Source organism: Melanotaenia boesemani, chromosome 16, assembly GCF_017639745.1.
Source record: "Melanotaenia boesemani isolate fMelBoe1 chromosome 16, fMelBoe1.pri, whole genome shotgun sequence".
Classification (NCBI taxonomy): domain Eukaryota; kingdom Metazoa; phylum Chordata; class Actinopteri; order Atheriniformes; family Melanotaeniidae; genus Melanotaenia; species Melanotaenia boesemani.
Genome location: NC_055697.1, coordinates 26,286,707 through 26,313,003, shown reverse-complemented (window position 1 = coordinate 26,313,003; position 26,297 = coordinate 26,286,707). Strand labels below are relative to the sequence as shown.

Sequence of the window (26,297 nt, the reverse complement as noted above, 5' to 3'; positions counted from 1 at the left end):
AGGAGCAGAAAAGCATCCTCGCTGATCTTCTGTCCATTTCCAACATCGCTTCTTGTATATTTTTTGGTGGAAATCCTCTTAGAATGCAAAGTAAATAGATTACGATACAGTGAGGGATTAGAGCTCGCGCGGCGCTGTCAGATTAGTTGGTGAGCGCAGCGCGTCGACAGCTCTGACACGGCTATGGCTGCTGTTCAGGAAAGGGGCTCCGCGCGATGCTTTAAAGTCGCTGGTTGGCTCATGTTCATGAATAAAAACTCTGGCCCGTAATCTCTGCCAACACACACACATCTGCACACCGCACACACGTGCACAAGAACCCTGCAACATCCCATATCAGTGTGATAAAAGTCTTTATTTTTTCAGGCTGATTAATGGCAGACTTAAAGCGTTTTCTGTCATGTTTTTAATAGCAGAACCTGCTGTAACTGTTTCTTTTTAAGGCTCAACCTGAATTCACATCCAGTGAATTTCACAGATACACTGTGACAAGTCTGAAAAACAAAGGCTTTGGTTTCTATTTGCACGTTTACATTTGTGGTGTACAGTATAAGTTTTCTAGATTCTTCGCAGATAACAATTCAGGTGAGTAACCAGTCTAGAGATAAAAATATCTGTAAATGACCATCTCATTAGTTAAGTCTCCCATCGCTTGTCACCTGTTGGGATAAATGAAGTCCATTTGTCAAACCATTCCTAAATGAACCACATGCAGCATCCCGAGATCTTCATCATCCTGAAAGTAAACAAACAGAACATTCTGATTTATAAACGTTTATGCTACATAAACACAACACATAGTTATCTCTCTCTGCCCTCAGAAGCGTCAAAACGTGAATATTATTTCAACCTTTATTGGACTATTACTCCATGTGGCAAAACATCTAAAGGAATGTCCATAATTTCTCCGTTTTCACCGATTAATGGTTAAATATGAACGACATATCTCATTTTATGTTGTCTACAAGGAAAACCCTGATCAAATTCTCATGTTTAAAAAGCTGTAACTTAATTTCCAGATGTGTTTATATAAACCACACACAATGTTAAAAAAGAATGCACTGATGAGCAAATCATATAAAGCATCAGCTGTAAATAGTGCAACATATCAATGTGAAAACTAGGACAACAAAATAATGGAAAATGTGTGAAGCACTAAAACACAAGAAATAGTGGTGAAGCAACACATGAACTAGCTTGTTAATTAGCAACAGCTTGAAAAGAGTGTTTCATCATCTCATTAAGATTTAGAGAATCCAGAAATTGTAACTGTGTTGGATCAGCATATGCAGTAAAACAGACCGTTTTCAGGTAAGATTCAAAGTTATATTTTACAACAGTGTGGCTTATAGTATCATTACATAATAATCCACAACATTTTAACCGTTTTGCAGCAACACATGCTGAAAATAGATGTTTTTAAAGGAAAATCCTGCTGATTTCAGCAAGAGTAAAAGTCTACAACATATTACAGCAGCGGGGCCTTGCAGTCCTGCTGCAGTCCAGACCTGTCACCCAGAGACAACAGTGGGAATATCATGAATTTGAAAATTTGACAAATAAGACCTAAAACTGCTTCAAATCTACAGCTACTGGTTGCTTTGGTTCTCAAACATTTACAGAGAATAAACAACACAGCAGTAAATGCCCCAGACTCAGTCTTTCTTAACGCTCCATGTTGTATGCTCATGCATCAAATTCAGAGGTAAGTAAGTAAGGAAGTAAATAAATAAAGACATATTATCTTATATATAATATGCATATTACTGCATCCTATTTATAGTCGCGTTACACGATAAAATTGCTGCAGATGTATTCACATAATGAATGACAGGACTCATTTAGTGGCCGCTTTGTTAGTTCCAGCAACTCAAACAACTACTTGCTATGTACATTTAACATATTATTTATTTAATTTAATTTTATATTTATTAGTGAAATCATAGCACGTAGCATCCCTGTTATTATGTTTATTTAGTCATTCTATGTATATGACCACAGTTTATGTATCACAAACAATTAAATCTTTAACAATAACTGCATTTAAAAGTTTCTATATCTGCTCATAAACACATTATAGTGCCTTGCAAGTCATTAATAAGATTGAAGTTGTTCTACTTTTCCCAGGACTTGGATCAACTTGGATCAACTGTACCGTACCTACCTACATTAACTCATGGTCAGTTTTTGGTGATTTTCTGATATGATCTGTTAGACTTCTTCATCTGATCCATAAAGTTAATCAACTTACACTCCTTGTGTCTCTGTCACCTCCGCGGCTTCCTGCTGAACGAAATGAAACCACAGAGTGATGCTCATGTTAACCAGCTCTGACACTTCAACATCCAAACATTAGACATGCACAATCACACAGCACAGCCCTACAGCACATAAACACACAGGCAACTGAATGCCTGAGCAGGTTATATGCTCGCTCAGTAGGTCGGACACATTGCCTTTTCTGGGTTTTTAACGAATGTAAACTGTTGTCACTCATAGCAATCTCTCTGGCTCTGAGCTCTGCGTTAATAAGGTTGTGATTGACATTAAAACCCCGGCGTGCCTTAAACAGATATTTAAGTCGCTGATGCAAATTCCCCTCAATAGCCTACAGTCCGGATTATTAAATGACAATGCGATTTGGTGCCGAGACAATTGTTAATCACATGAAAAATGGAATAATTACGGCGGAAAGAGCAGGAAAGAGGAGAGGAAGAAGCAGAGAAGAAGAAGTGGCTGTGTTTTCTTAATGGAGAGTTTTCCTTAATGACCAGTTAGTCATCTCGGACATCTGAGACGGAGAGAGCACTCAGGCTACGTTCAGAGAATAAAACAGAAAGAATGTCGCCTGAGAATTGCTGCCGGGCTTAAACTGCAGCCCTGAAATGACATGTTGGACATTATTAGCTGTGACTTGTTATAAGACACTGACTTTTTCAATCAGCTGTAGCCTTCTGAGTCATCAATTTTCAGTTTTGGAGAAGAAATTAGTTCAACTCATGAGGAAGAAAAGCAGCAATTTCTGCTAATCTTGAATCAAACAATAAAAGATAAATAAGAGAAAATATGAGAAATTACACATGTAAATAATTAAACAGGATTCATATTTCTAAATAGACATTTCTAATTCTTTGACCTACAGAGTATTAATCTCTACCTGTTTGTCTCAGTGTCCTGAGCAGAGCTGGGCTGATGGTCACACGTATGGGCTTGGCCTGTGGTCTCCTCTCGTTGGCTCTTTCATCAGTCCTGAAGAACAAAAAGAGAACAAAGGAAAACTTGCTGTAGATGAATGGATAACATGCTCATAAGCTGGACCACAGAAGACCTCAGCAGCAGATCCCTTAGCTGTCTGAAACATCCCGGTGGTTCGTGGATATATTTCACTCATTTCACTCATCCAACACACTGGCTTCAAGATCCAACTATTCACTTAATGTTTTGCTTCAGTCTGACTACTCTGCAGCAGAAAGTCTGAACAGAAACTCATTTCTCTAAAACAGAAACTCAAAACTCTAAAGCTTTTCATGCAACTGGTTTTCTATATCCAATGCATAATGAAGTTTCTATTTCCAAGAATACATTTGGAGAAAACTTGTAAAAATGTAAATTAGGAATAAAAAATAGCTTAATCAGATAGTCAGACCTACATATGCACCATTTAATGGTTTACTTGGGAAATTGTGATCAGGGAACTGAGTTTAACTGTCCACCATCTGTTGTGAATCCTGTGCATTTATTTTTTTATTCAACCAAATTAGTTTCTACACTTATTTTAGGCATCAACAACAAGAGCGACATCAAGTCTGACTAAAACAAATTAAGGAGTTTGAATGGGGGAAAAACTGCTTTAGAATGAAGCAGACAAAAAACATGTATTTACAGTTACAAGCAGCTCTAATAATACAGAAGATAAGTTAAAGTTTATTTAAAGGCAAAAAGCAGGTTACATACTTTAAAAAAAAAGCTCCACCAGACCACCCAGATTATGATTTACAATAAAGAAATATTAATAAAATCATGCATGTCATCCTGTTTACATCCTCTGATTTTAATAGCAGAGTTAACTTCCGATTTTGTTTGCTAATCTGTTTTTCTAAATCCATAAAAACATGATAGTAAACTGTCAGATGTGAATCAGTGGCTCCTTGTTGGTAGTAAAGCATCACATTAACTTTGGCCTCCACTAATGAGAAAAGAAAATCTCCTCTGTTCTCCTTACTCTACTGACAGAGGAGTGTGTGATGAGCAAGAGGCCAGCAGCCATCAAAAGAAGGTTGGGATGCTTCCCAGATTTGCGTCTCGTTGTCTCTCACGACTCCATGAGCAGATTCGGATTTGAGAATGCAGGAATCTGCGAGGAGCCCCCAAACTGCCATTGTACTCGCCTCCCTCTCTTTCTCTGCTCTTTTCTCAGCGAGCCAAACGGGAGAACGCCCGCGCTATAATGCCTCCCCTACTCCATCTCGCCTAAGCTGCCACTGGCTTCACATGAGAAACAATGAAACTTCATTGGAGACCAGATTACAAAAGGGGAGGGGGGGGGCTCAATATAAAAATTATTCTAAAGAAGGAGGGGGTTGAATTGTGAAATCAAAAAGCAGAGGCTTTGTCTCTTCCGCTCCGTGGCTGTTATCTTTGGGGAGGTTTGCTTTCTTAGCTTGTGTCAGCGGTGCAGAGGAAGACCTGGGGTAGTAGGACCAGGCTTTTGGCTGCCAAATCGCCCTAACCCTCTTTACTACTTTTTTTCCCTCTTCTCATTCCTTTTACTGTTTTTAAAAAGAGCTTAGGACACAGCATCTCTCTTGTCTCACCCACCCTCCCTTCTTCTCCCCTGTCTCTGGACCTAGCTTGTTTAAATTGGCCGATAGAAAGGGATTTAGGATGGATGGAGGGGGCTTAGAGAAACGCAGAGTTGAGGGGTTGGAGGTGGAGGGGTGCAGAGAGTCATCAGTGTTACAGTCAAACAGCCATGAAAAGCCTATGAGGATGGAAAGAACAAGAGCACATTTTTATCTAATGCACACAAATCCCATATAAATACTCCAGTATGTTAGTTGGGGTATGACAAGGAATGCCCCCCCCATCCATCCCACAATAATAGAGACATGGATGGCTATATTTATACGTATCTGTTTGTGTGTGCATGAATAGAGGGATGCTTTCAGTGTGTTTTTAGTCACAGTGTTTCAACATGTCATTCAAGTCTACGATTGTGTTAAACAATCGCTCTGAAACAGTCAGTTTGGTCTGAGCTCTGGAGGCTGAACGCTGCTGAAAATGGACCCTGGTGGCACTTTAAATCTGGCTCGAGGTCCCAACGAGGGGATCACTGGAAGCGTAAGACCCGGAACTGATGCGGTTTTGACATTTGAAATGTCGCAGGGAAGCGAAGCCTTTCAGGCTGCGGCTCGGTCATTCGGCCATAGACGCCCTCATATGATTCATAACCAGAAAAGGTGAAATCGGAGAGTGAGAAGAAGCACACACAAATGTGTCTGGAGGCCATATTTATAGGAAGTGGAACCAAATGCTTTGTTTGCCTTAAATAAATAGTTTTTAAATTATGATGTGTGAAATGAGGATGAGAAAAGTGACAAATATATTAAAGAATGTGAAGCTCTACCGCACTCAAATAATTTTATGTTTGTTGTACATCTCTTTGATCCATAAATGGATTGTTTTTGTACATCCTGACTAAAGTTAAAGATAAAAACACCACAGCTGAAGGCTACAGTTATAGAACCCACCTTGTATGGGAGCTAATAATTTTTCTGTTGACTAATTTGTCTGATAAGATGGAAGAATTTCCAAACTATAATTAGAAATTACATATTTCTCCAGTAATTTGTGGAAAGATTACTTTTCTAATCCATGACACTTCCACCTCCGTGCTTAACAGATGGAGAGGTGCTCCTTTTATTAAATCTTAAACTATTTTCATCATTACTGATTATAGTTTTCTCATTTGCAACAACTGATGTTGAATATCATGGGATGTCTTCTCCATACAAACAGGTGTGTTTGTCAGGCCTAGGATTCATTATGATCCACAGCTGCTGCAGATGCTGCTCTTTAGTGCTAATGTTTGGTACTGTTCTTGACTGAATACTGGACACACTTTTCACTTCATATTAAACTCTAAAAAGAGTATTTATTTTACAAAAATCCCACTTAATTCTTTTGGTTAGTGATAATTGGTGCTTTTTGGTATTTGATATTTGGTTGGTGATAGTATTGGTTTGGCATCACTGTGGGCCCTGAGCAAGGCTATTAACCCCCCAACCAGGCTGCTGACATATGGCAGCTGATTGCTCGCTACTAAATTTAATAAATGGGTACAACGCAGAGCCTAATTTCATAATCAGGATTAATAAGGTAAGAATTAATATCATAATTATTAAAACAATTTACTTTGATGAAATTAAGTTAAAATCAAGAGAAGTGTAGAACCTACTTAAATTAATTGCTTCCATTTGCAAGAAGTGATTGAATTAAGTTAATCCAAGTTCATTTATAAAATTAGTTCAACTTGGCAGTCAGACCTACTCGTATAATTTAAAACGAGTTGTGCAAAGATTGCAAAGACTTATGAGAAATTAATATATGGGAGGAATTTAATAATTTTGTAATTACTATTTTATAAATTTTTATGTGCTTTACTTACTTTGTTATGTTTACTCTTAAACAATGTTGTTGGACAGTGCATGGATCGACACCCACTGTCACTTACAACTGGTCACTGAGTTGCTCCAGCAGCAGAAATCAAGCTGATGACTGACATAATGTCACTGCTGTGTCTCAATAATTCTTACTGCAATAAAAAAAGGTGAAAGTATAAAATTAGAATACTTTATTTTCATGCTATATTATCAAGTATAATTTAAATATTAAGTTACTTTGGGATAAGTCAAATATTTCATTTGGAACAAATAGAATTTTTTAGTTGACTTTCCATGAAATTGAGTAATTTAGTTTGTTTATTTGAAAGAAACTAAATGATTTGAGTAAGTCTGACTCATAACTGTCAGTTTGCATGAACTTAAGCTGGATGAACCCAATTCAATACTTGTTACCAATGGAAACAATTCATTTAAGTTGGTTCAACTATTCTTTTTACAATGTGGATCATACATATAATGGAATATATTTCCTTTGAAGAAAGAAGGTTTTGGTTAAAATACAAACTATTATTTAAAAAAAAAAAAAAAAAATCCTTTTTGCAACAAACTGCCGAGGATGAAGCTCCATTGAGGTCTGTGGTGTAGCATGGACTGAAATATCTGAATGCATTAATTATTAACGGACTATTATTTTACCCTTGAGGTGCTATAGCATTTTTACATTCTTTACTTCATATTTATTTATTTATTTATCATTTAAATCTATTTATTTTTCCTTTGCTGTTGATGGAAGGATTGTTTATGTTGGTGTGGGGACAAAACAAGCATGTGTGGATATAATATAAGGATTATATGATTGTATGTATGACTGTACCTTCTTTGGTTTGTTAAAAAACAATAACAAAAAGACCTGACACAAAATTTACTTTAGTTATCAACCAATGCACGTGTCACATCAACATAATCAAGACAGATGAATGATTTATCATTATACAGTACCAGTCCAAAGATTGGACACACTTTCTTATTAAATTTAATGGGAAAGTGTGTCCAATCGTTGGACTGGTACTGTATAAAATAAAAATATAATAAAAACTAGAAACACTCAGAAGTGCAGACCTTGTATTTTTTATTTATTTGTTTTTTGCCAATGATTATGGGCATTAGTTTTTGAGTTAGAAGCTCTCAAGGCAAAATTAGGCCTATCTCCCTAAAGGGCAGGCACAAACCAACGTCACAACCCAGTGGTCATGTGACCATGCACAGCTTGCTGTTGAAACCAAACCCTGCGTCATACCAGCTTCCGTGTTGGACAGGTTGGTTCAGATAAATAGGCCATTAACTGGCTTATACAGAACTTGAAGATAATCTGTTGAGGAGATCCATTTAATTAAAATCTAGCGTGTTAAAACAGGAAACATCTAAAACCTGCATGGCTGCGGCCCCTAAAGACCAAAGATGAAGAGCCCTGCCTTAGGTTATAAAGTGTTATCTGATCAGTCTCTGACCTCAGACGTCCAAACTTTTGCATGCTGCTCCTTCACTGTGAAATTGCAAGAAAAGCAACAAATTATATGCCAATTTTACTTAAACTGCAAAAATTAAAAGTTTTATCTCAAACTGTCTAGCAATTTAGATCAAAATTTGGGTAACAGGATTAGGGAATAAACTAATGACAGGACACAAAAGCAGAAAGCTTACACAAACAAGCGTTATTTGAAAGACAACATTCACATGTACATATGCACATACAACACATGCAACTTACCGTGTTGTGAGGTTGTCTGAGTGTGAGCTGCCTGTTGTACTCTGGTTCCTCTCTGCTTGTCTGCCATTGAAGCTGGACCCACGCACATTATTTCTGCCTCTCAGAAGCTCCTCTGAGACACAAACATGAAAACACAAAGATAAGGAAGACATGCATACCCTGCACATGAGAGTACAACCCAAACAGAGTCAAACTCCTATAAAGTATAAGTATTAGTTTTAGATCAGAATTTTAACATTGAAGTCGCCGTTTGAGCATTTTTATGCTTCTAAGCTTTATAATTTTCCCTTATATAATGTTGGTATTAACTGATATAAGCATGTGAGTGCAAGTTAACACTGAGAAAAATTTCTGAATTGAGACAAGAAGTCAAACAGTAACGGAGGATGTGCGAACAAAGCCGCCAAGGAGAGCTGAGAAGGGAGTAGAAACAAACGCCGCTTTCCTTCAACGCACACCGGAGCTAACAGGCTTTCACCAGAACGACAAAGAAGAGATAGAAAGGCAGGGAGGAGGTGGAGAAGTGAATCTTCAGATAAAGCTCTCGTCTCTGCCCGTTGAAAGGCCCTGCAGTCACATCAGCCTTTGTGAGGGGGAGACACAACGATCAGCAAACCAAGTTGGCTTCTCCTCCTGGCACTCGAAAAAAAAAAAGATAGAAGGGAAGAGAAACAGGCCTTCCCTCGCACTTGTTCGCTGCTCTGCCTCTCACAGCACCATATCAATCCAAATCAGCACACTTGTCAGCCAGACAGCTATAAGCGATTTCCAACGTTATGAAAGGAGCCTTTTCTAAGCTGAGATCTGTGTTTTCTATTGTCTGTTTATGTGTGTGTACAAGCAACAGCAGAATCTCTGTTCATCTGGATTTACAACAGATACACATACATATGAGAAGAGGTGCATAGAAATATACGTTGTCCGTGTTCAATCTGATTCCAAGTCTAACGCTGAGATCCACCTTAAACAACCACTCAATTTAGTATGGTGTTTTTTTGTTTTTTTTTTTGGAAAACATTTGACAAATCATCCAAAAAACAGCAAGAGACATGTTTCTTCTTGCCGTTTCCTCTTTTAAATGTAAATCAGCTTACTTGTTTTATGTTTTATGTAAAATGAAATAACACAACGGCAGCGTTTTAGATCGACTGCTGTTAGTCCCTGCGCCACAGGGAAAAAAACAGTCTCCATTTTCAGTTCAACCAGTCCGGTCGCTGCAGATGGCTCCAGGTATAAAAGCTGCCTCCGGTTATACATGCAAACCAATAAAACAGTGATTAATGGTTTATTAAACATCTGGACAAGGAACAACAAGTGAGACTTGACCTTTTGGCTGACAATGACACACAATGATGTTGATTAATGTGCATTAATCTAGAAAAGATATTGATAAATGTAAGTAAACAAGTAAACACAACCAAACATCCAGATTTACTGTTTTGTCAGTCAAAATTGGGAAACATCCTCTCTGACAACTACTACACCCCATGGAGCCGCATTCAATTACTGCTGACTCAGCAAAACTATTCAGTGGTTGTTGGAACTCCCACAATCCAGACGAGTAGCTCGGAGCTCCATCTTGAACATATCTGCACTCCCTTTTCTTCTGATTTAAGCTGGAATTATGAAGTTATTTAGATGCATCTAAGGCTATGTTCACACTGCAGGCAAAAGTATCCAAATTCAACTTTTTTGCCATTTTCTTTTACTCACTCAGACTCTTCACACTGGAGTCTGATGATGGTTCAAATAAATTATAATAATCAGCAATCATGCAAACAATGTTATCTTAGCAAAAATGTTATCTGAGTATTATGATCTGCAGTGTATAAGAGCAATAATTGTCTCCAGCAGGCGTTTAATGGTGAACTCAAACTGGAGCAAAATTCATTCCTCTAAAAGTCATCGTACAGATTCCCACTGAGACTAAAACTTTGAGTTATCAACTTAATGAAGGACTAAACTTTGGCAGATTTTCTCATAGAGGAGCCGGTTAATTCGGATCCATCTTGCATCCTACCTGTACTCTGAGCTCAAAGAGTAAAAATCAGTCCATGTTGACTCTTGTCTTATCTCTTGCCCTTTTTCTTTTTCTCTCATCCTCTAATAATGTCTTCTCGCGACTGCTTGATGAATCAGCCACAATATACATTCAAAACAGCTGCCATGTTGATATCCAGTTGCTAGCATTTTGACGGTGTCTGTAAATTGAATCTTAGCTGTAATGAGATGCTCCAAGCTGAAACACAAAGTTGTGAATAGCTCAGCCTCAGGATGCTGCTATAACAACAGCTCCAAGATGGTCCATTGTAAATGTCACTGTACCATCAAAATAATTCAGAAAGACATCATTTTAAGGTCAGAAGAAGTTTTTTTGTTTTTTATTGATCAGTTATTTAACAACCTATGAATCATTCATTGAGAACTGAGAATTGCATCTTGAGGCACTTTGTAACATATAATTTGTTTTTGTCTCTTAGTGGTATCTATGGAAAAAGTTAACAGTTTGAAACATCCATCCATCCATCCATCCATCCATCCATCCATCCATCCATCCCTGCTTATTCTATTCTATTGATTTACACAGTATGTGGAGGGCACTGACATTCACTGTTTTTTTGGTGTTTTGTTTAGTTTTTTTTCTGATATTGATTTATGTCTTGTTGTTCTTTTCCTTGTGTGTTTGTAAATATGTAATCATGGTATTTCTGAACAAAAATCACCAGGTTGCTGCAGTCTGCAGATACATGTCAATCAAAGGTCAGCAGAGAAATTTGCTGAGAAATGGGGAGGGGGAGCTCATGCTTCTACTCCTTTTCAGACAGGATGTGATTGTAATGTTTTTCTTACTGACTTGTAAAGTGTTTTTCTTCATGTATATATATTAACATGTTTGAAATGTTCTTTAAAACTAAACAAACTATTCTGTCATGAAAAAACGTCTTTCCCACTTAAAAGCAGAATGCACTTGTAGAACTACGAGGAACTGTAAGGGCATGAAAGGAGTTTCAAAACTCTACATGCACACGCATGCTAATCCATGTGTAAATGTATGCTGATTTGTGCACATCATGTGCAGACACTTAACAGCTATACACACACGAAGCTTCTTGCACATTAAAATTATGGCATCTGTTAAGCTGAGGGTGAAATCTCTATGTTAAATATTAATGTCTGTGCAGTTTGTAATGTGTGCATGTGTGAAGTTGTAGGTGAATTCAAACACACATTTGCACCCAAAATGACATTTTTAACCATTCAGAAACTATGTTCACCCCATACGATTACATCAGACTCAGAGTGTAAACATAAGAAGAGGGGCATGATCTTTCCTGCAGTCTTGTTGACTGTTGTAGCCTGTGGACATGACATGAAGTATCTTGCCGTCTGCAGTTACATGTCAATCAAAACCCAAAGATGCTGGCTATAGTTTGAAATCACCATAAAAACATGTTTAAGTCTTAAAAGTATAAAAGAGCAAAGAACTGGACTGTGTTAATGAAAAAAGACCATATTTAATGTGAAAACATGAATTTGTGAGGGCCTGTCAGTGGGTGTTTAAAAGGGTTCAATAGAATTTTTCACAACTTGCAGAAAAGCTGGATGTGCAAACAATAAATACAGGTTTGCAGTGAATTCTGTTCTGTGTAGCATATTAAAAATATGCATCTGAAAACAAATATCTCTCACTAAAACTCAAATCTTCACACCAGTAAATCGCATCGTCTTCTCTTCTGTGTGTTTAAACCTAAAATGCTTTAGGCTGCTCATTTAGCTCACCACAGCTTATGTTGCTAATGATAAATGTGTGTAAGGGCATTCTGGGTGCATTTGTATGTGTGTAAAGTGAGACATCTGTTCACTGGAGGCCTCTGCTTGAAGCGAGTCACTCATTATTAATGACTTGCCTTTTATGTGTGGTTAATATGCACTGTCTGCCTGTCTACACATTAACACACAAGTGGACAACAAACACATGCACAGATGTACACACACTTAAAAACACACAGACACTTAAGAGAGGGATCAGTTTAGCTATTGTCAGCGATGGCTCAGTCATGTAGGATACTGATGACTAGTACTGTACTGACTCAAAATACTTCACTGAGAAGGGAATATTTGGTTTTTCTACAATATTTTGTGCCGTTTCAGTCTTTCAGTCTCCTGCTTTTTCTCAAATATCTAAAAAGTGCCTGAGGCGTTCCACCACAGTTTGAAACAGCTTGATTTCTGTTTTTGAAGCAGATGTGAAAAGATCAACTCCCCCAAACAGAGCTAGGATCAGGTGGTTATTGTTTACTAGTCAGAATATGTCAGTATATACAGGAGAAGGAGCTGTTAAATACCAGCAGCTACTGCAGAAACATTTGGCATTAGATCGAATGCTGACTTTATTCTTGCCAACAAGACAAAATCCAGTTATCAGTGAGTGAAAAGAGCCAAAGTGTGTCTGACGAAAGCATAAGCTTACAACAAAATAACATGCTTAGAATTTATATAAAAATGTTTTTAGTTTGTGTAGCTCATTTGCCATTTTGTATTAGTGAGGGCTGGGCAATATGGCAAAAAAAGATTATATTACTTTCTATATATACTGATCTACCTCGGTTTTAATCACAATTTAGTTTGTGAATGCTGTCAATTTTAAAAGTATACTCAAATTGACTGCAACATAAGACAACTATAGCAAAACTTTACCCTCTTCTTGACTAGAGCCCCCTGCACAGGTGGCAATATGAGATAAGCCCAGTAAAGAAGATCTTTGCACATTCTAGGAAGCACTGATCCTAACATGTAGCATACCAAAATCAAGGTGAGAAACTCAGCTAAAAGGCTTTACCCAAACATTGCCCCCCAAACAGTTCAAACCCCAAGCAAAAACACGAGAACATCACTGTCCACTTTAGAGCTTCTACTAATTTCTCCACTTCAAGCAAACCATACAAACAAGGTGTCATATGAAAACTGAGGCTCTGATGATGTCTGTCTCATCACAAAAGCTCTGGGAGCTAGCAGCCAGAGTCAGAAATCATGTTTTCCTTTTGTGTTTTGTGGTCAAAAGTTTTATTTTTTGTTGCATTCTGGCAAAATTTAATTTATTTGGTCTGTTGAAGTAAACCCTTTTTCTGGTGAAGTATTTATGCCATTAGCGAAGATGCAGAGGTTACATGCGTCAGATAACTAGCGGCTGACAAGCAGCGCTTCTGCTGTTGTGTTGTGTTTCGTTGGCCTATGAAGATCCACATCTGTGTGTGTCATTGTAAAGTTTCACTGCCCACTAGAGGCCTGGCATGCGCACCACATCATTTCTGGTCCTTTTTGGGTTTTCTCCTGCAAACGCAAAGGAGCATCAAAGGTGCGTTACGTTCACCTTCTTCAAATCCCGTTTTAAAACAGACCTTTTTAGCCAGGCATTATCTCTTTAATTCCAGGGGCTGGAATGACGTCAATGTTGCATTTATATTATTTTCTTTATTATATTGCTTTATTATATTTTCTTATATGGTATTATGTTTTTTATTGCTATTTACAATGTTACGCTATATGATTTCGATTCTCTTATCTTTTGTACAATGATTTTGAGCGTTCTGAAAGCCGCCTATAAATAAAATGTATCATTACAACTAGTGGAGTGTGCTGAGGGACACATTACTGGTTCTGTAGTTGTGTCAACAACATATTTAAAAATGTTTTATTTTCTTAATAAAAATGACAAACAACACCTCTGTCAACATCCTCTTTCCAGCAAACAAGAAAGTAACATTTGTCTTTAACACATTTGAAATGATATATCTAAAATTTCAGCTTAGATTTTTTACCTTTATAGCTAGATAGTCTTTATTTTTATTGTTTGTTCATAATAAAAACAGAAATGGGCCCACCTTTACAGCATAATTGAAATTTTTGATGAAGAGCAGAAGTCAAAGACAATAAATTAACACATGGACATTTCTTTGTTCTCTTTACTCATTCATTTTTAAGATTTCTCCTTTCTTACTATTTAATTCTTTCCTTCCACCACCTCTTCCCTCTTTTCCTGCTGCCATCCCTCCTTCTCTGTCTCTCATCTGTCCCTTCCTCACGCTTTCTCTGCAGCACTGTTGTCCAAGGATAGGACATGCTGCAGGTGATGAAGGTAAATCATCGAGGACATAATTAAGGGGCTTATGAGGAGGAGGGCGCGTGCTGGGCATCACATTAGGAGAGAAAAAAATACAGGAAAAAATACATGCAAACAGGCTTCACAGTTACACAAATGCTCATTTTCATTCACGGCCACATACACAGACACTCAGCCTCGGGGGTTTGACCTTATACAGTGGAGTTAAATACCTCTCTTGCCTCATTTGGTTGTCTGTGAACACACAAATGCGTTCGCACAGCCTTCTGGTGCATTTTAAGCACCAATGAAGGACTCATCCGACATGTTCATCTAGTTCCCTCACAAATTTGAATGTTTTCTGCTAACCCGCTGGCCCTTGAAACCTCTGTGAAGACTTGTGTGTGTGTGTGTTTGCGAAAATGTGTGTGTGTGTAATCAGGAACTCGGCTTGATCCCCTCTGGTATGTGCTTTTGGGAGTGTTTGTCAAAGGGCAGCAGCACATTCTGGGAACGACAAAAAAACTGGCCTTTGGCAGGGTTTCCTCCCAAAGAAACATACTTTTTTCTGTTTATTTGTTGTTGTTGTTTTACCTTTAGACCTTCACATTTTTTATTACAAAGGTTTTTTTTATTAAAGTTAAGAGAAAACATTCAAAAATCTGTAGTGTCAAACTGTAATTTGCCTATATTTTTATTATCTAAAGGTTTGTATCACCTTTCTCCTCTTCCACTTTCCATACTTCATTTTAAAAACATGTATAGTCATAAAAAAGACCATCTGTTATGTTATGTTTTAGCTGGATATTTCTCTATCAGACATGATCAGATTTAATTCCCCTTGGTGCTTTTAAATGAGGGTTAAAGCCTGAGAAAAAAAATGGTCTTAGATGTGAGAAAAGTGTGTCACAGTGGGTGAGTTCGAGGGTTATCATGCACCCACCTCCCATTTCAGATGTAAAGAGAAACGAGTTGCATTTGGTGTCTTTTTGGTTTGACATGTGATTATTTTCTTACCATTGCCTGCGATGGCCTCGGCCTCGATTTCATTAGCTTTCCTCTTGGCCACATCTGCTAGCACCACCTCGCCCTTATCACTGGCGACATAATGGAGGTCCTTTGAAGGTAATGCAAGAAAGAAAGAAACGTGAAAGTTAATCTAAAATGAATCTAGGCTCAGATGACAATAGTTTTTTTCCCCCCATTTTTTAGAGTGGTGGTAGGCGGTGGTGTGGGGTATTTTGGCAGGAGGAGGAAGAAAAAGATGAAATGAGTCGTTTGAAGCCGAACATCAGAAAGAGCACCGGTTTGGATGAAATGCCAGTTCCTCAAAAAACTTTGAAATCAGCCTTCTTGCTGCTTGCATCCCCCAAACCACGCCCACTCACACACATGCACACACACCCACTTGTCTCTGGCGTTTTGAACTGGGGAGGATGTTATCTGTCACATTTCAAAAGTGGGAGAGAAGATGAGGGAGTGTTCACCTTTCAGAGACGCTGGTATTCTCTCTTTACAGAAAAACACATCCAGCTGAGCATATTACTCTATCAGCCTGGGACAATATTGGAAACAGCATGTATCCTCTGTATCTCTCTGTTTGAGTCTCACATGGTAATAAAAAGAGATAATACGGCTAAATGATGTCTGAGGGTGGCCGATTAAAAACTCAAGGCTGCCATATATTCATTAGTGATCATACTGCTTCAGATGCCTGATCCTGTTTAAGCCTTAACTCTGAAAGCAAAATTAAAGTCTATCTTCTGTCCAAACTGCTGGAAAATACTAACCATACAATAAAAAAAGAGGCTTGATTTTCTTATTTTTTTATCAGATGGCTGTTAGTGTAGATTCTCAGTTATTTTATCAGTCATGGTAATCCTAACAGCTTAACTAAACCCAACTGAACTTTTTTTTCTTGGTCCATTTGCTTTAGTTCAAGCTCTTAGAGTAAGAGAAAATAAATGTTCTGAAAATGGTTCAAAAATAAAAAAAAATGTTTTTTTTATTATTATTATTTATTTTTGATTGTGCGTTCTTACAACAGCACTACTGAACTTAGACAGATTTTCTGACTTTTGCGACCCCAACAATGGCTAATATAGCATTTGTCTTGCATCCTGTCTCTTCTCTGAGCTCTCTCCAGCCAGTAAAACTCAGTCCTATGTTGGTTCGTCTTATCTTTTGCTGTCTATTTCTGTCTTTCTTGTCGTCACTTCCTCTAATACTCTCCTTCTGGATTTATTGGCTGATGTGAAGTGCACAATGTGTTGATATCCAGTTGATGGCCTGTGACACGGTGCCATTAAAGTGACACAAAATGCAGGGGTCACATGCTGATCAGGCTGGAAAAATAAGATGTTAAGTGCTAGTTGAATCTGGGCTTATGAATGAGGTGGGACAGCTTCACTCTTCCAATTTAATCTCAAATTCAAGTGTAGTGTAAATGCTGAAAGGAATGTCCATGATGCATAACAAGAACTGAAGATTACATTAACACTTAAAACAACATTAATAACTAGTGATGGTTCTACACTTTTGTAGTAAAATGACAAGACACTGTTTTCCAATCTTTAGATAAAAGAAATTAAATGATCAAATGTCCAGAGCAGCTCAGCGTGATTGTTTCAGTCTGACATGGAAGCATTAATGTGCTAAAAGGAACAAATATGTATGTTATTAGAAAAAAGAAAAAAAAAAAAAACAAGCTGAGAATGAATCCAACCCTCGTTCTGACACTCAACAAGGGGCTCCTCAGGGCCGTAGGGTTTCCCTGGGCAGAGCGCAGGGCCTGAGGGGCCATCAAAGGGTACAATGTGTTAAGGAAAGTCTTCCGCCTCAGTAACATCACAGGACATCACTGCCACGACTCAGGTCTCGGCATGGATAACCCTCAGCTGGCTAAAGCCAGCCCCCAGCTGAGCCTGCACCCGGCCCTAATACCCCCATATTATAACCCTGCTTTTGTAGCTCCAGAGGAAGAAAAAAAAAAAAAAAAAGAAGGGGGAGTGGGGGGGCTGGTTTCCAAAAGAGGTGGGATTGAGGCAGGAGAATGAGAGAGGGAGAGGTGCTGAAATTGAGGAGAATGAATGGGAACAGATTGGGTAATTATAGTGTGGTGCCTGCCCTCTGTGGAGAAGAGTTAGGAGGAAATGTGAAAATGGCCGACAACAAAATGGCCTCAAAAGAACCTAAATCGGCTCCCAGGACTGAGATGGCTGATTCAGCCTCTACGAAGAAGGACGCAGCCCCTCAATTAGATATGAGTGAGGGTCCTTAATTGATAACAAACAGAGCAGCAGAGGATTAAACCGACGAGAAGGAGAGAAGGCAGCACAGAAAAATGACAGTGAGGGTAGAAAAAGGAAGGAGTATAGCAAGAGAAAGAGGCTACATTTACGACGAGGAGAAAGAGTCTGTATGACGGACAGAACAGAACAATATGAAGATTTGATGCTGGGGCACTTTATTCCAGCTTAGCTCCTGATAATACTGTCTGAATCTGGAGAAAGAGACCCTGAGAAAGAATCAACGACTAAACAAATGTGAAATGAGAGAGAGAGAGGAGTATCAACACGACTAAGAAGGGATAACAATAATACGGCATATAAAACCATCAGATATTACACCTCTTATTCCCCAACGCTCAAACGCGACACTAATCTTATTTATATAAGAGCTTTAGGGGTTGCAGTGAGCCAGCTAACTGTGCTGATAAAGAGGGGCGTTTTAGAGGGCCATTTTTGGGGAATAGAGGGGAGGGAGGTGGTGGACGCTAAGAGCCCGATATTGACTGATATTTGGGTTACCTCCAAATAAATGAGGGATTAGATTAAACTGGCACACAGCAGCGCTTACAGCATATTAACCAACAGGCTCATGTCTGAATGTCTGCAGTCTGCCTTGGCTGCAGATTCCTGTCAAACAGAACTGATGGAAGCACATATGTGAACGTACATTCTGCACACAGGAGCGTGTTACACAGCGATTAAGCTCATATCTACAGAGACTGAAAGATGCATGTAATCATGGGAAATTTGCAAAGTTTTAGGACAATTTGCAGACTTTGAGGCTTAATTAAGTCATTTTTAGTGCGTTCCTTGGGCTGTTTCCTGATTTCTGGCTTTGATGTTTTAAGCCTGCCAGTGCATCTACAACTCTGTCCTTTGATATATCCCATAAAATGGTAGGCAACTTGTTGCATGTGGTGCAGAACAGAATAGGAGTTGTGGCAGTTAAATAATCCAATGTCGGATTAATGTTGAAACAATTATTTATCTTGTGGCTGTACTGCATGCATATGTATTAGCTCTATCTCTTATGTAAAACCAAAAGCAGCCTGTTTGCAACATAATACTTCAAACCAGCATATTTACTGTTCACATGCACGGTAAAATAAAACAAATTGGTCTAATTACAGAAAAATATGTGAACTTGTTGCCTCAAAAAATGTTTTAGAAACTTGAGTTACTGGAACAATTTATGTTAGAACTTAATAATTTGAAAACTCAAATAGTTCTTTCAGTGTAGTGTAGACGTGGTTTGTTGCCACCTTAATGTAAGACCACCGGCCTCTCTGTTAGGGAGCAGCAGCAGCCTGTTCAGTTGTTTTAAACACATTAAAAGTTATCCAGCACTAACTTGAGACACTCCCAAATCAGGATTAATAATAATAATAAAAACAACACTAATTTTCCTCATAAATTAACTTTATAACAGGTAAACAGAACCTTTTAGGCCTATAACTCATTAATTGCCTGCTCAATTGTTTGGTAGAGCAAATTTTTTCAGCAACTATAATGAATGAAATGTGTGGCGTAAACCTGTAGTCATGTCTACCACTTGGTTTGTGTAGCGCCTAAAGTAAGTGTTACACTGAGGCTTTCGGTGAAGCCTCATTGTCGGGCGTGCACCACGGCTTCCCACGTCACATGCACATTTATTAGTGCATGTAGTGCAGTCAAAAATATGGTTACTACAAGAAAAACAAAAAACTCTGCTACTACTGTATGCAGCTTGTTAAATCAGAAACAGGGGTGGAAAATTCTTTTAACAACCACAAAGGGAAGCATATAAAGTGTTTGTTGAAGCTCACAGCACACAACAAACAAACAATGCTGCTGTCCACGGTGCTAAACGGATCACCTGCACCGTTTGGTTGGGAAGATTTAACTAACTCAATTAAATAAATGAATAAACACACAAAGCTGACAAATTATTGCTATTCTTTTAAAAAATATCAGGAACTATATTAAAAAATTAAAAGTAACCTAAAAGTGGACTATTTTAGGGCTCCCCCTTCAAGTATCAGCTGAATGTATGTAGGGGAGCTTCTCTGCCTTTCAGGGGAGCTGAGCTCCCCTTAGCTCCCCTATAATTCAAACCCTGTTTGTTATCCCATTAGTGTATTAAATGTTGACCATTCCACTATTGTTTCTGTATTATTAAATGTTTTCTCAACCATTTGTTAAAAAAGTATTTAATCTAATTATTTTTTCAAAGGAAAATAAAACACTAAAATTATGGTAAACGGTGGATTATTGTTGATATGAGGTCAATATTGTGACCAAAAACCCCTTTTCATGTCTGTTTTGCTGAGAACTGTTTTCCTCACACAAGGAGCTTTGGAGGTAGAGAAGGAGGGGATGAAATACATGCTTCTTTTTTTACATTTTATTCTTCCAAAGTAACTCTGTTTTATGCATCAAGATACAACAATGAGAAAAAAGAAAAACAAAGAAAACCAAACAAAACTAACTTTGGGACATTTTAGTTTGTATAATTGGAAAATGGACATGAAATGAAGTTTATTTAAAAATGTTTAGCTCTCACCAAAATCCTTAGAAACTTTTTCTTTTGTGAATTATTATTATTTTCTCCATCCATCCATCCCTGCTTATTCTAATGCAGGGGGCAGGAGTTTGTCCCAGCAGGTACGAGGAGACAGACAGGTACACCTTAAACAGGTTGCCAGTCCATTGAATAGTCATTATTGATCAATCAAACTTAAAAAAAGAAAAAATACAGTACTTAGAAAAATCAGGGTGATTTAAATAGTTATTTAGCTACCAATTTGTTGTGCTTAAACAAAAGTCAGCTATCATATTTTTCACATACTTATCAATTATTAATTAATTCATTGTCACCGAAATCATTACATTGATTCAACTTCAGTATAATTATTTATTCAACTATTTGTTCTTCAAAGTACATCTGACTTATTTAAGATACATGTTTATACCAACTTTATTAAATGAAGTTCTATCCACATTTAAATCCATGATTTATAACATTTCCACATATTTCAATATTACATTACAAGTTAATCTCTCAATAAAGTTTATTTAATTTAGAAAAGAGCTCAAATATCACCATTATTATGTGAGGTTTCTTACCCTTTAAAAAATGTGTAAATAATAGTTTTGCACCTGGAATACACCTGTGAGCAAAATCTGAAACCCATGATCGTTTATAAGTGTGTGAAATTTCAATATGAAGGGATTAGTGAATGAGTAGATTATGGGCAAAGCCTTTAGTCTTTGATTCTGTGGAACTGGCAGAAAATCCTGATGATTACTTATCAAGGTATAAGACTCATTGCAGCAACTGAAAAATACCTAAAGTGTTGTCGTAAATCTTTTTTATTCTCGGTGACACCAGAAATACATAGCTAACAATTCGTTTCACAAAGTCAAACTCAAGAAAAAGTATCTTTTTTTTGTTGCTTTTTTTCCTTAATCAAATATTTAAGGGTAGAATTTTCCTTTAATGGTTGCCAATGTTGACAGTTCCACATAACAAGCACAAGGATGCAAACATGAAAATACAGATTTACAAATCACCATAATTACTTTCACACTTGTTTTCTGCCACTTGGTATCCAAAAGTCTTAAATTAGAAAGGTGTTAAATACTTTTTTAAAAAAAGGTTAATTACTCATCTGAGTAAAAACAGACTTATTGCCAAAGATGAGCAACACCTCCGCCTTTCTCCACTCCTTTGGCATCACTGAGCTTGGCATAAGATAGGCGAGGAAGATAGGGAGTTGAGCCCAACAGAAGCAGTGTATCAGACAAGAAACAAGCACAAGCCCTCTTTGGGGAACACAAGAGTCAGCATCAGATTCAGCTATCACACATTTTGATTTAATTAACAAGCTATATCAAGAGCCAAAGACTGAGAGAAGAAGAAAAGGGGAGGGAAGTGTTAAAAAAAAACTTGGCTGACAAATGACCTAATTGGTTACATTATCAACTCATTATCAAAGGCTAATTAGGGAGCTACAGAAGAGCACCAGTTATGTAAAAAAAAAAAAAAAAAGAAAAAAGAAAACGACTTGGTAACCCCCTACCACTAAACCTCCACCTCCACCAAAACACCCCCCTACCATCAGTGCCACCTCCCCCTCAATTTAGCCCGACACTAAAGTGTTGCATTTTAACAAAAGCTTTCTTTTTTGGGGGAGCAAAGGCTTGAAGGGCCTCTATTGTTAGTTGGAAAACAATGGGGCTAGAGGGGTGTGTGTGTGTGTGTGTGTGCGTGTGTGTGTGGGGGTATCATGCTGAGCATTTCTTGAAGAGGTGAGGGGCATGCATGTTATCTGCAAATGTGTGTGTGTGTGTGCATTTTATCAAGTCGACGGTGCGTTATTGAGTTCTGTGGGCACATTTGTAAGTTACAAAGAGTTTTGGCGAGGGTGGGGGTTGCCCTCATTAACCCCCTTCACCTCAAACCAATCAGCCAACCAGCAGGTTAAAGCAACAACACAACCTAATTAGACCGAAGGACAGAGTGAGGGGTGAAATGTCAACATCCCCCTTTTTCTTCCTCTCTTCTATTTTTGCCTCTTTTCAGACAATGACTTGCTGCTCTCTTGGTCGCTGCTTGACACAGCTCGTTGTGAAAGAGCATTAACTTTGTTACAAATCTGGGATGACGAGGATTTAAGAGTATTTGTTGTTTTCGTTATTTATGTGGAGTTTTCACCTCACGGCCACAGAAGGACTCGGCTAATTCTTGTATATTAATTTACAAAGAAGGTGAAAAGATGTATGATTAATAAATGTGTGTTTTTTAGTCTTTAATGGTGGTTTAAGTGTGAGAAGAGCTCAGAAAGGTCTTACCTGTAGAACATCTATACCACATGTGTTTTAACGACTGTTCATGTGTAGCATTTGGACAACAGGAGAGCATGAGATACAATTCTTAAACAGTGAAACGGATGAGTGAACTGGCTCCATAATAGGAAACCTTTCATACTTTGTGGTCAGTCAGACACTGGATAACGACATACCAGAGATGGACAACACACAAGCTTTAAACAAAGAAACTTATTTCAGTTTTGCACCTAAAATTGAATTTTAGTTTACATTCTTGTGAACGCCAGACAAAGCTCTCATTATGGTTATTACCAGCAGGTTTAGAAATCTAAAGATTAAGTATGAAGCTGGGAAGATTTACAACCAGCCCACAGTTCTGAAAGCTGACAGGATGCTAACATTTTTAATCAAGTCAGAAATTAATCAATGACAATGAAACTTTCCAATAAGCAGCTCCTGCAGGGAAGCCAGTACAGAGGAGTGGATTTAGTCAAAGTTTATATCTGCAGCACATTTAAAAATGACCAAATTTGACCAAAACTACTCTGCAATTCATTTAATTATAGATAAAATAATCACTATAACTGCAGTTTCCATTAACTTACTGGTGCTGGTGAGGATGTTACGTGGAACAGTTTTATGTCTGTAAATAAGGTGATATGACGTAGATGTTCATGGATTTATGTCCTTGTGATTTTTATATTTAGATTTACATTTGCCAAATTCTGTCTGTATATGTGTGTGCTTTCTACCAAATATAGCCAAACCAACTAACTTTATTTATAAAGCACTTTAAAAACAGACCAAGGGACTATACAGTAAGAATACAAAAAACATTTAAAAGACATAAAATAACAAACATAGGCGTATATTATTTTCTATCAAATTTTTGTGATTTATATTAAATTGCCCCTCATCAAATGAATTTTAATTAAATAACTTCTTGTTATTTAAAAGTAGGGATTTTGCCTTTATGTCCTGTCTCATGGTCAGTAACTTAATTCAGAAGAATTTCTTAATATTTTATTCTTTTCATTCATTACTATAGGCTAGAACACCTAATAAAAAAACAACAAAACCCAAAACAAAATAAAATAAAAATAACATATATATAAAATAACATCACATATATTTGTAGTAGAGCTTAAGGATGTATCTATGATGTTCTGTCTGTTTTTTTTAATCCCTACTTTGTAGAGAGTTCAGGATTGTCCTGATGTAACCGACTCCTCTTACTGAAGCCAGTTCAAATCCCACAGTTGGATTTATTTGCAATGACTCCAGATTTTTCCCTCTAAATTTAAATTTTAACACCTCCAAAGTGACAATGCAGAGATTTGTTTCCTCTTAATCCCACTTTTTATATTTTTACCTTTTTTTTTATTTTTCATTTCACTGCCCATTTACACCATGATCCCTCCACCCCACCTCTTCCCCAAGCCGCCTCTTTCCTTTGCACTCTTTCAAGGTTCACAGGCTCGACTCCACCTTTTCAATTCAGCTTCCCAGCAGCACTACTAAGTGGGGAGGGAAATGGAACCAGTGGTATCAGTGTGATTGAGCAGCCCTGTGTGTGTGTGTGTGTTTGTGTTGATGAAGCGTAGAGCAAAGCGGGCCCCATGAAAAAGGGATTCAGACCCTACAAGCTACATACAACTTGTGAAAAGACAGGGGCCCATACTGAGATCACACCTGCTCTCTGACATGAAACACACATATAAATGTACACACATACACACACACACACACACACACACTTGTATGGGTTACAAGTCATGTGCAAATTAAAGTAAAGATGGTTCAAAAGTGAATGAACAACTAAAACAGGTTGTAGAGCACAAAGAAGCCTGCAGTACAACTAAAGAACAATTTGTGAGAGCAAACAACCAGCTCCCTGAAGTATATAAAAATGAATTAATAAATCATCTATAATATTTATTAGGAAAAAAAATTATATATATATATATGTGTATATATATATATATATGTGTGTGTGTGTGTGTGTGTGTGTGTGTGTGTGTGTGTGTGTGTGTGTGTGTGTGTGTGTGTGTGTGTGTGTGTAAACAACATTACAGTTTTACTTCCTACAATGCATTGCAGTGTTAGGGTGAGTAAATAGCGAAACAATATTTTCACATCGCATCACTGACCTGTTATAATTGGGGGCTGGATACTACTCTCTGTCCACAACTAAAGTCACCACCAGGATTTAATGAAGCAACCTGGTAAGGGCCTCCCGTTGGATAATTACTGCATAGATTATGTTGCAGCTGGCAACAAATTGTTTAATCCAGTAGCTTCACATTTCTTCAACTAAAGTGGTTTGAGTGGTCAAAATGTGACTAGAAAAGTGCTATATAAGTACAGTCCATTAACCATTGTTTACTGTTAGCTCCCTAACGCTAACGCTAGGTAAAGCTTCCCTTTGCTAAAGTTGATCGGAAGCTCTGAGTTTTTCTCTCTTCTTGCTCAAAGAACCAAGTTAATGTATAGTTTGAATATTATTGACGGTATTGATCTGTTAGTATGGTGTAAGCAATAATTCTGCTTCAGAAGCAGAATTATTCATAAATTAATTCATAACCCATATCTCAGCTCAGTTCCAAGTAAAATAATTCTATTTGTCATGAATAAACCAAGTAACACAACTTATCTGCAAAACATCCTGTTCTCCAGCATAATCTTATCCCTGGAGCAGCCATCTTGGTGAGTTTAAAAGACTTCAGGCGCATGTGCAGTTTGTGGAATCGATTTATCTCCGTGGATAATATATGTGACCCCATGACGTATTTTTGACAGTTGCATCCCAGCTGTGGTTCGTCAGTTCATAATGGAAAAAACTGTAATCATGAATTACATTTTGTATTTGTAGTTTTTGAAGTTGTAGCTTTTTAAATTGTATTCTCACAGACTAAATACACAATAAACATTATACGTGTGATTTTACACAGACAAAAATTTACAAATTTGTATTTATGCACAACTTTAGATGAATATGCACAGATGTGTACTTGTGCACACAGATCCTAATTGACAGCTTTCTAACACCATATGTTAGATGTTAATAAATGCATGATTATAATTTTAGAATCCTGTAGTAAGCCTGGGTGCCGTCATGCTGTGTGCCTGAGCTCAATTCGTTGGGAGAAATTGGTGAGCATGATGATCATGAAGAGACGGAGACGTGTCGTTACTGCAACCATAGTATGTAAAACAGTTTGCATTCACTGGATATTTATACCCAGTATTATTATCATTACCTCTTTCAAGGTCATGTATTCTGTTTGTCTGTTAGTAAAAATATTAAAAAAAGTTATAGATGGATTTTTATTACATTTTCAGGAAATCTCAGACATGGACTAAAGGAACAAGTAATTACATTTTGGGGTGATCTGGATCATTGCCTGCATCCAGGAATTTTTCAAAGGATTCTTTACTATAGGAGAATGGGATAATTTTGTCATTTGTGCTTCTAACTCAAAAATAATGCACACAGTCATCGGCAAATAAAAAATTACAATGTACTGGCGGAGGTCTGCGCTCTCTGAATGCTTCTAGTTACAATAATGTTTTTCAGTAAGTAGTGTTTTTTTCTTTTTGTCTTTTTCTCAAATTACTTCATTATTGCTTAATGTACTACTTAACCTGTGTTATGTTTATTATTTTTGTTATTACCATACTGTTGAACATTTTTTCCTAAAAACACA

At 37.5% G+C, this 26,297-nt stretch overlaps 1 protein-coding gene across 2 annotated transcripts in view; it reads right to left on the bottom strand.

Moving 5' to 3' along the window:
- Window positions 1-336: 336 nt before the first annotated feature.
- Window positions 337-26,297, bottom strand: part of LOC121655805 (WD repeat containing planar cell polarity effector) — a 99,469-nt gene continuing 73,508 nt past the window's right edge. For both annotated transcript variants that reach the window (XM_042010651.1, XM_042010650.1), the window contains exons 14-18: window positions 15,509-15,608; window positions 8,392-8,503; window positions 3,158-3,249; window positions 2,252-2,283; window positions 337-736 (exon numbers count right to left, since the gene is read on the bottom strand). In XM_042010651.1, the coding sequence (XP_041866585.1) occupies window positions 686-736; window positions 2,252-2,283; window positions 3,158-3,249; window positions 8,392-8,503; window positions 15,509-15,608 (387 nt within the window). In that variant the 3' untranslated portion in view covers window positions 337-685. The remainder of the gene's footprint in view (window positions 737-2,251; window positions 2,284-3,157; window positions 3,250-8,391; window positions 8,504-15,508; window positions 15,609-26,297) is intronic.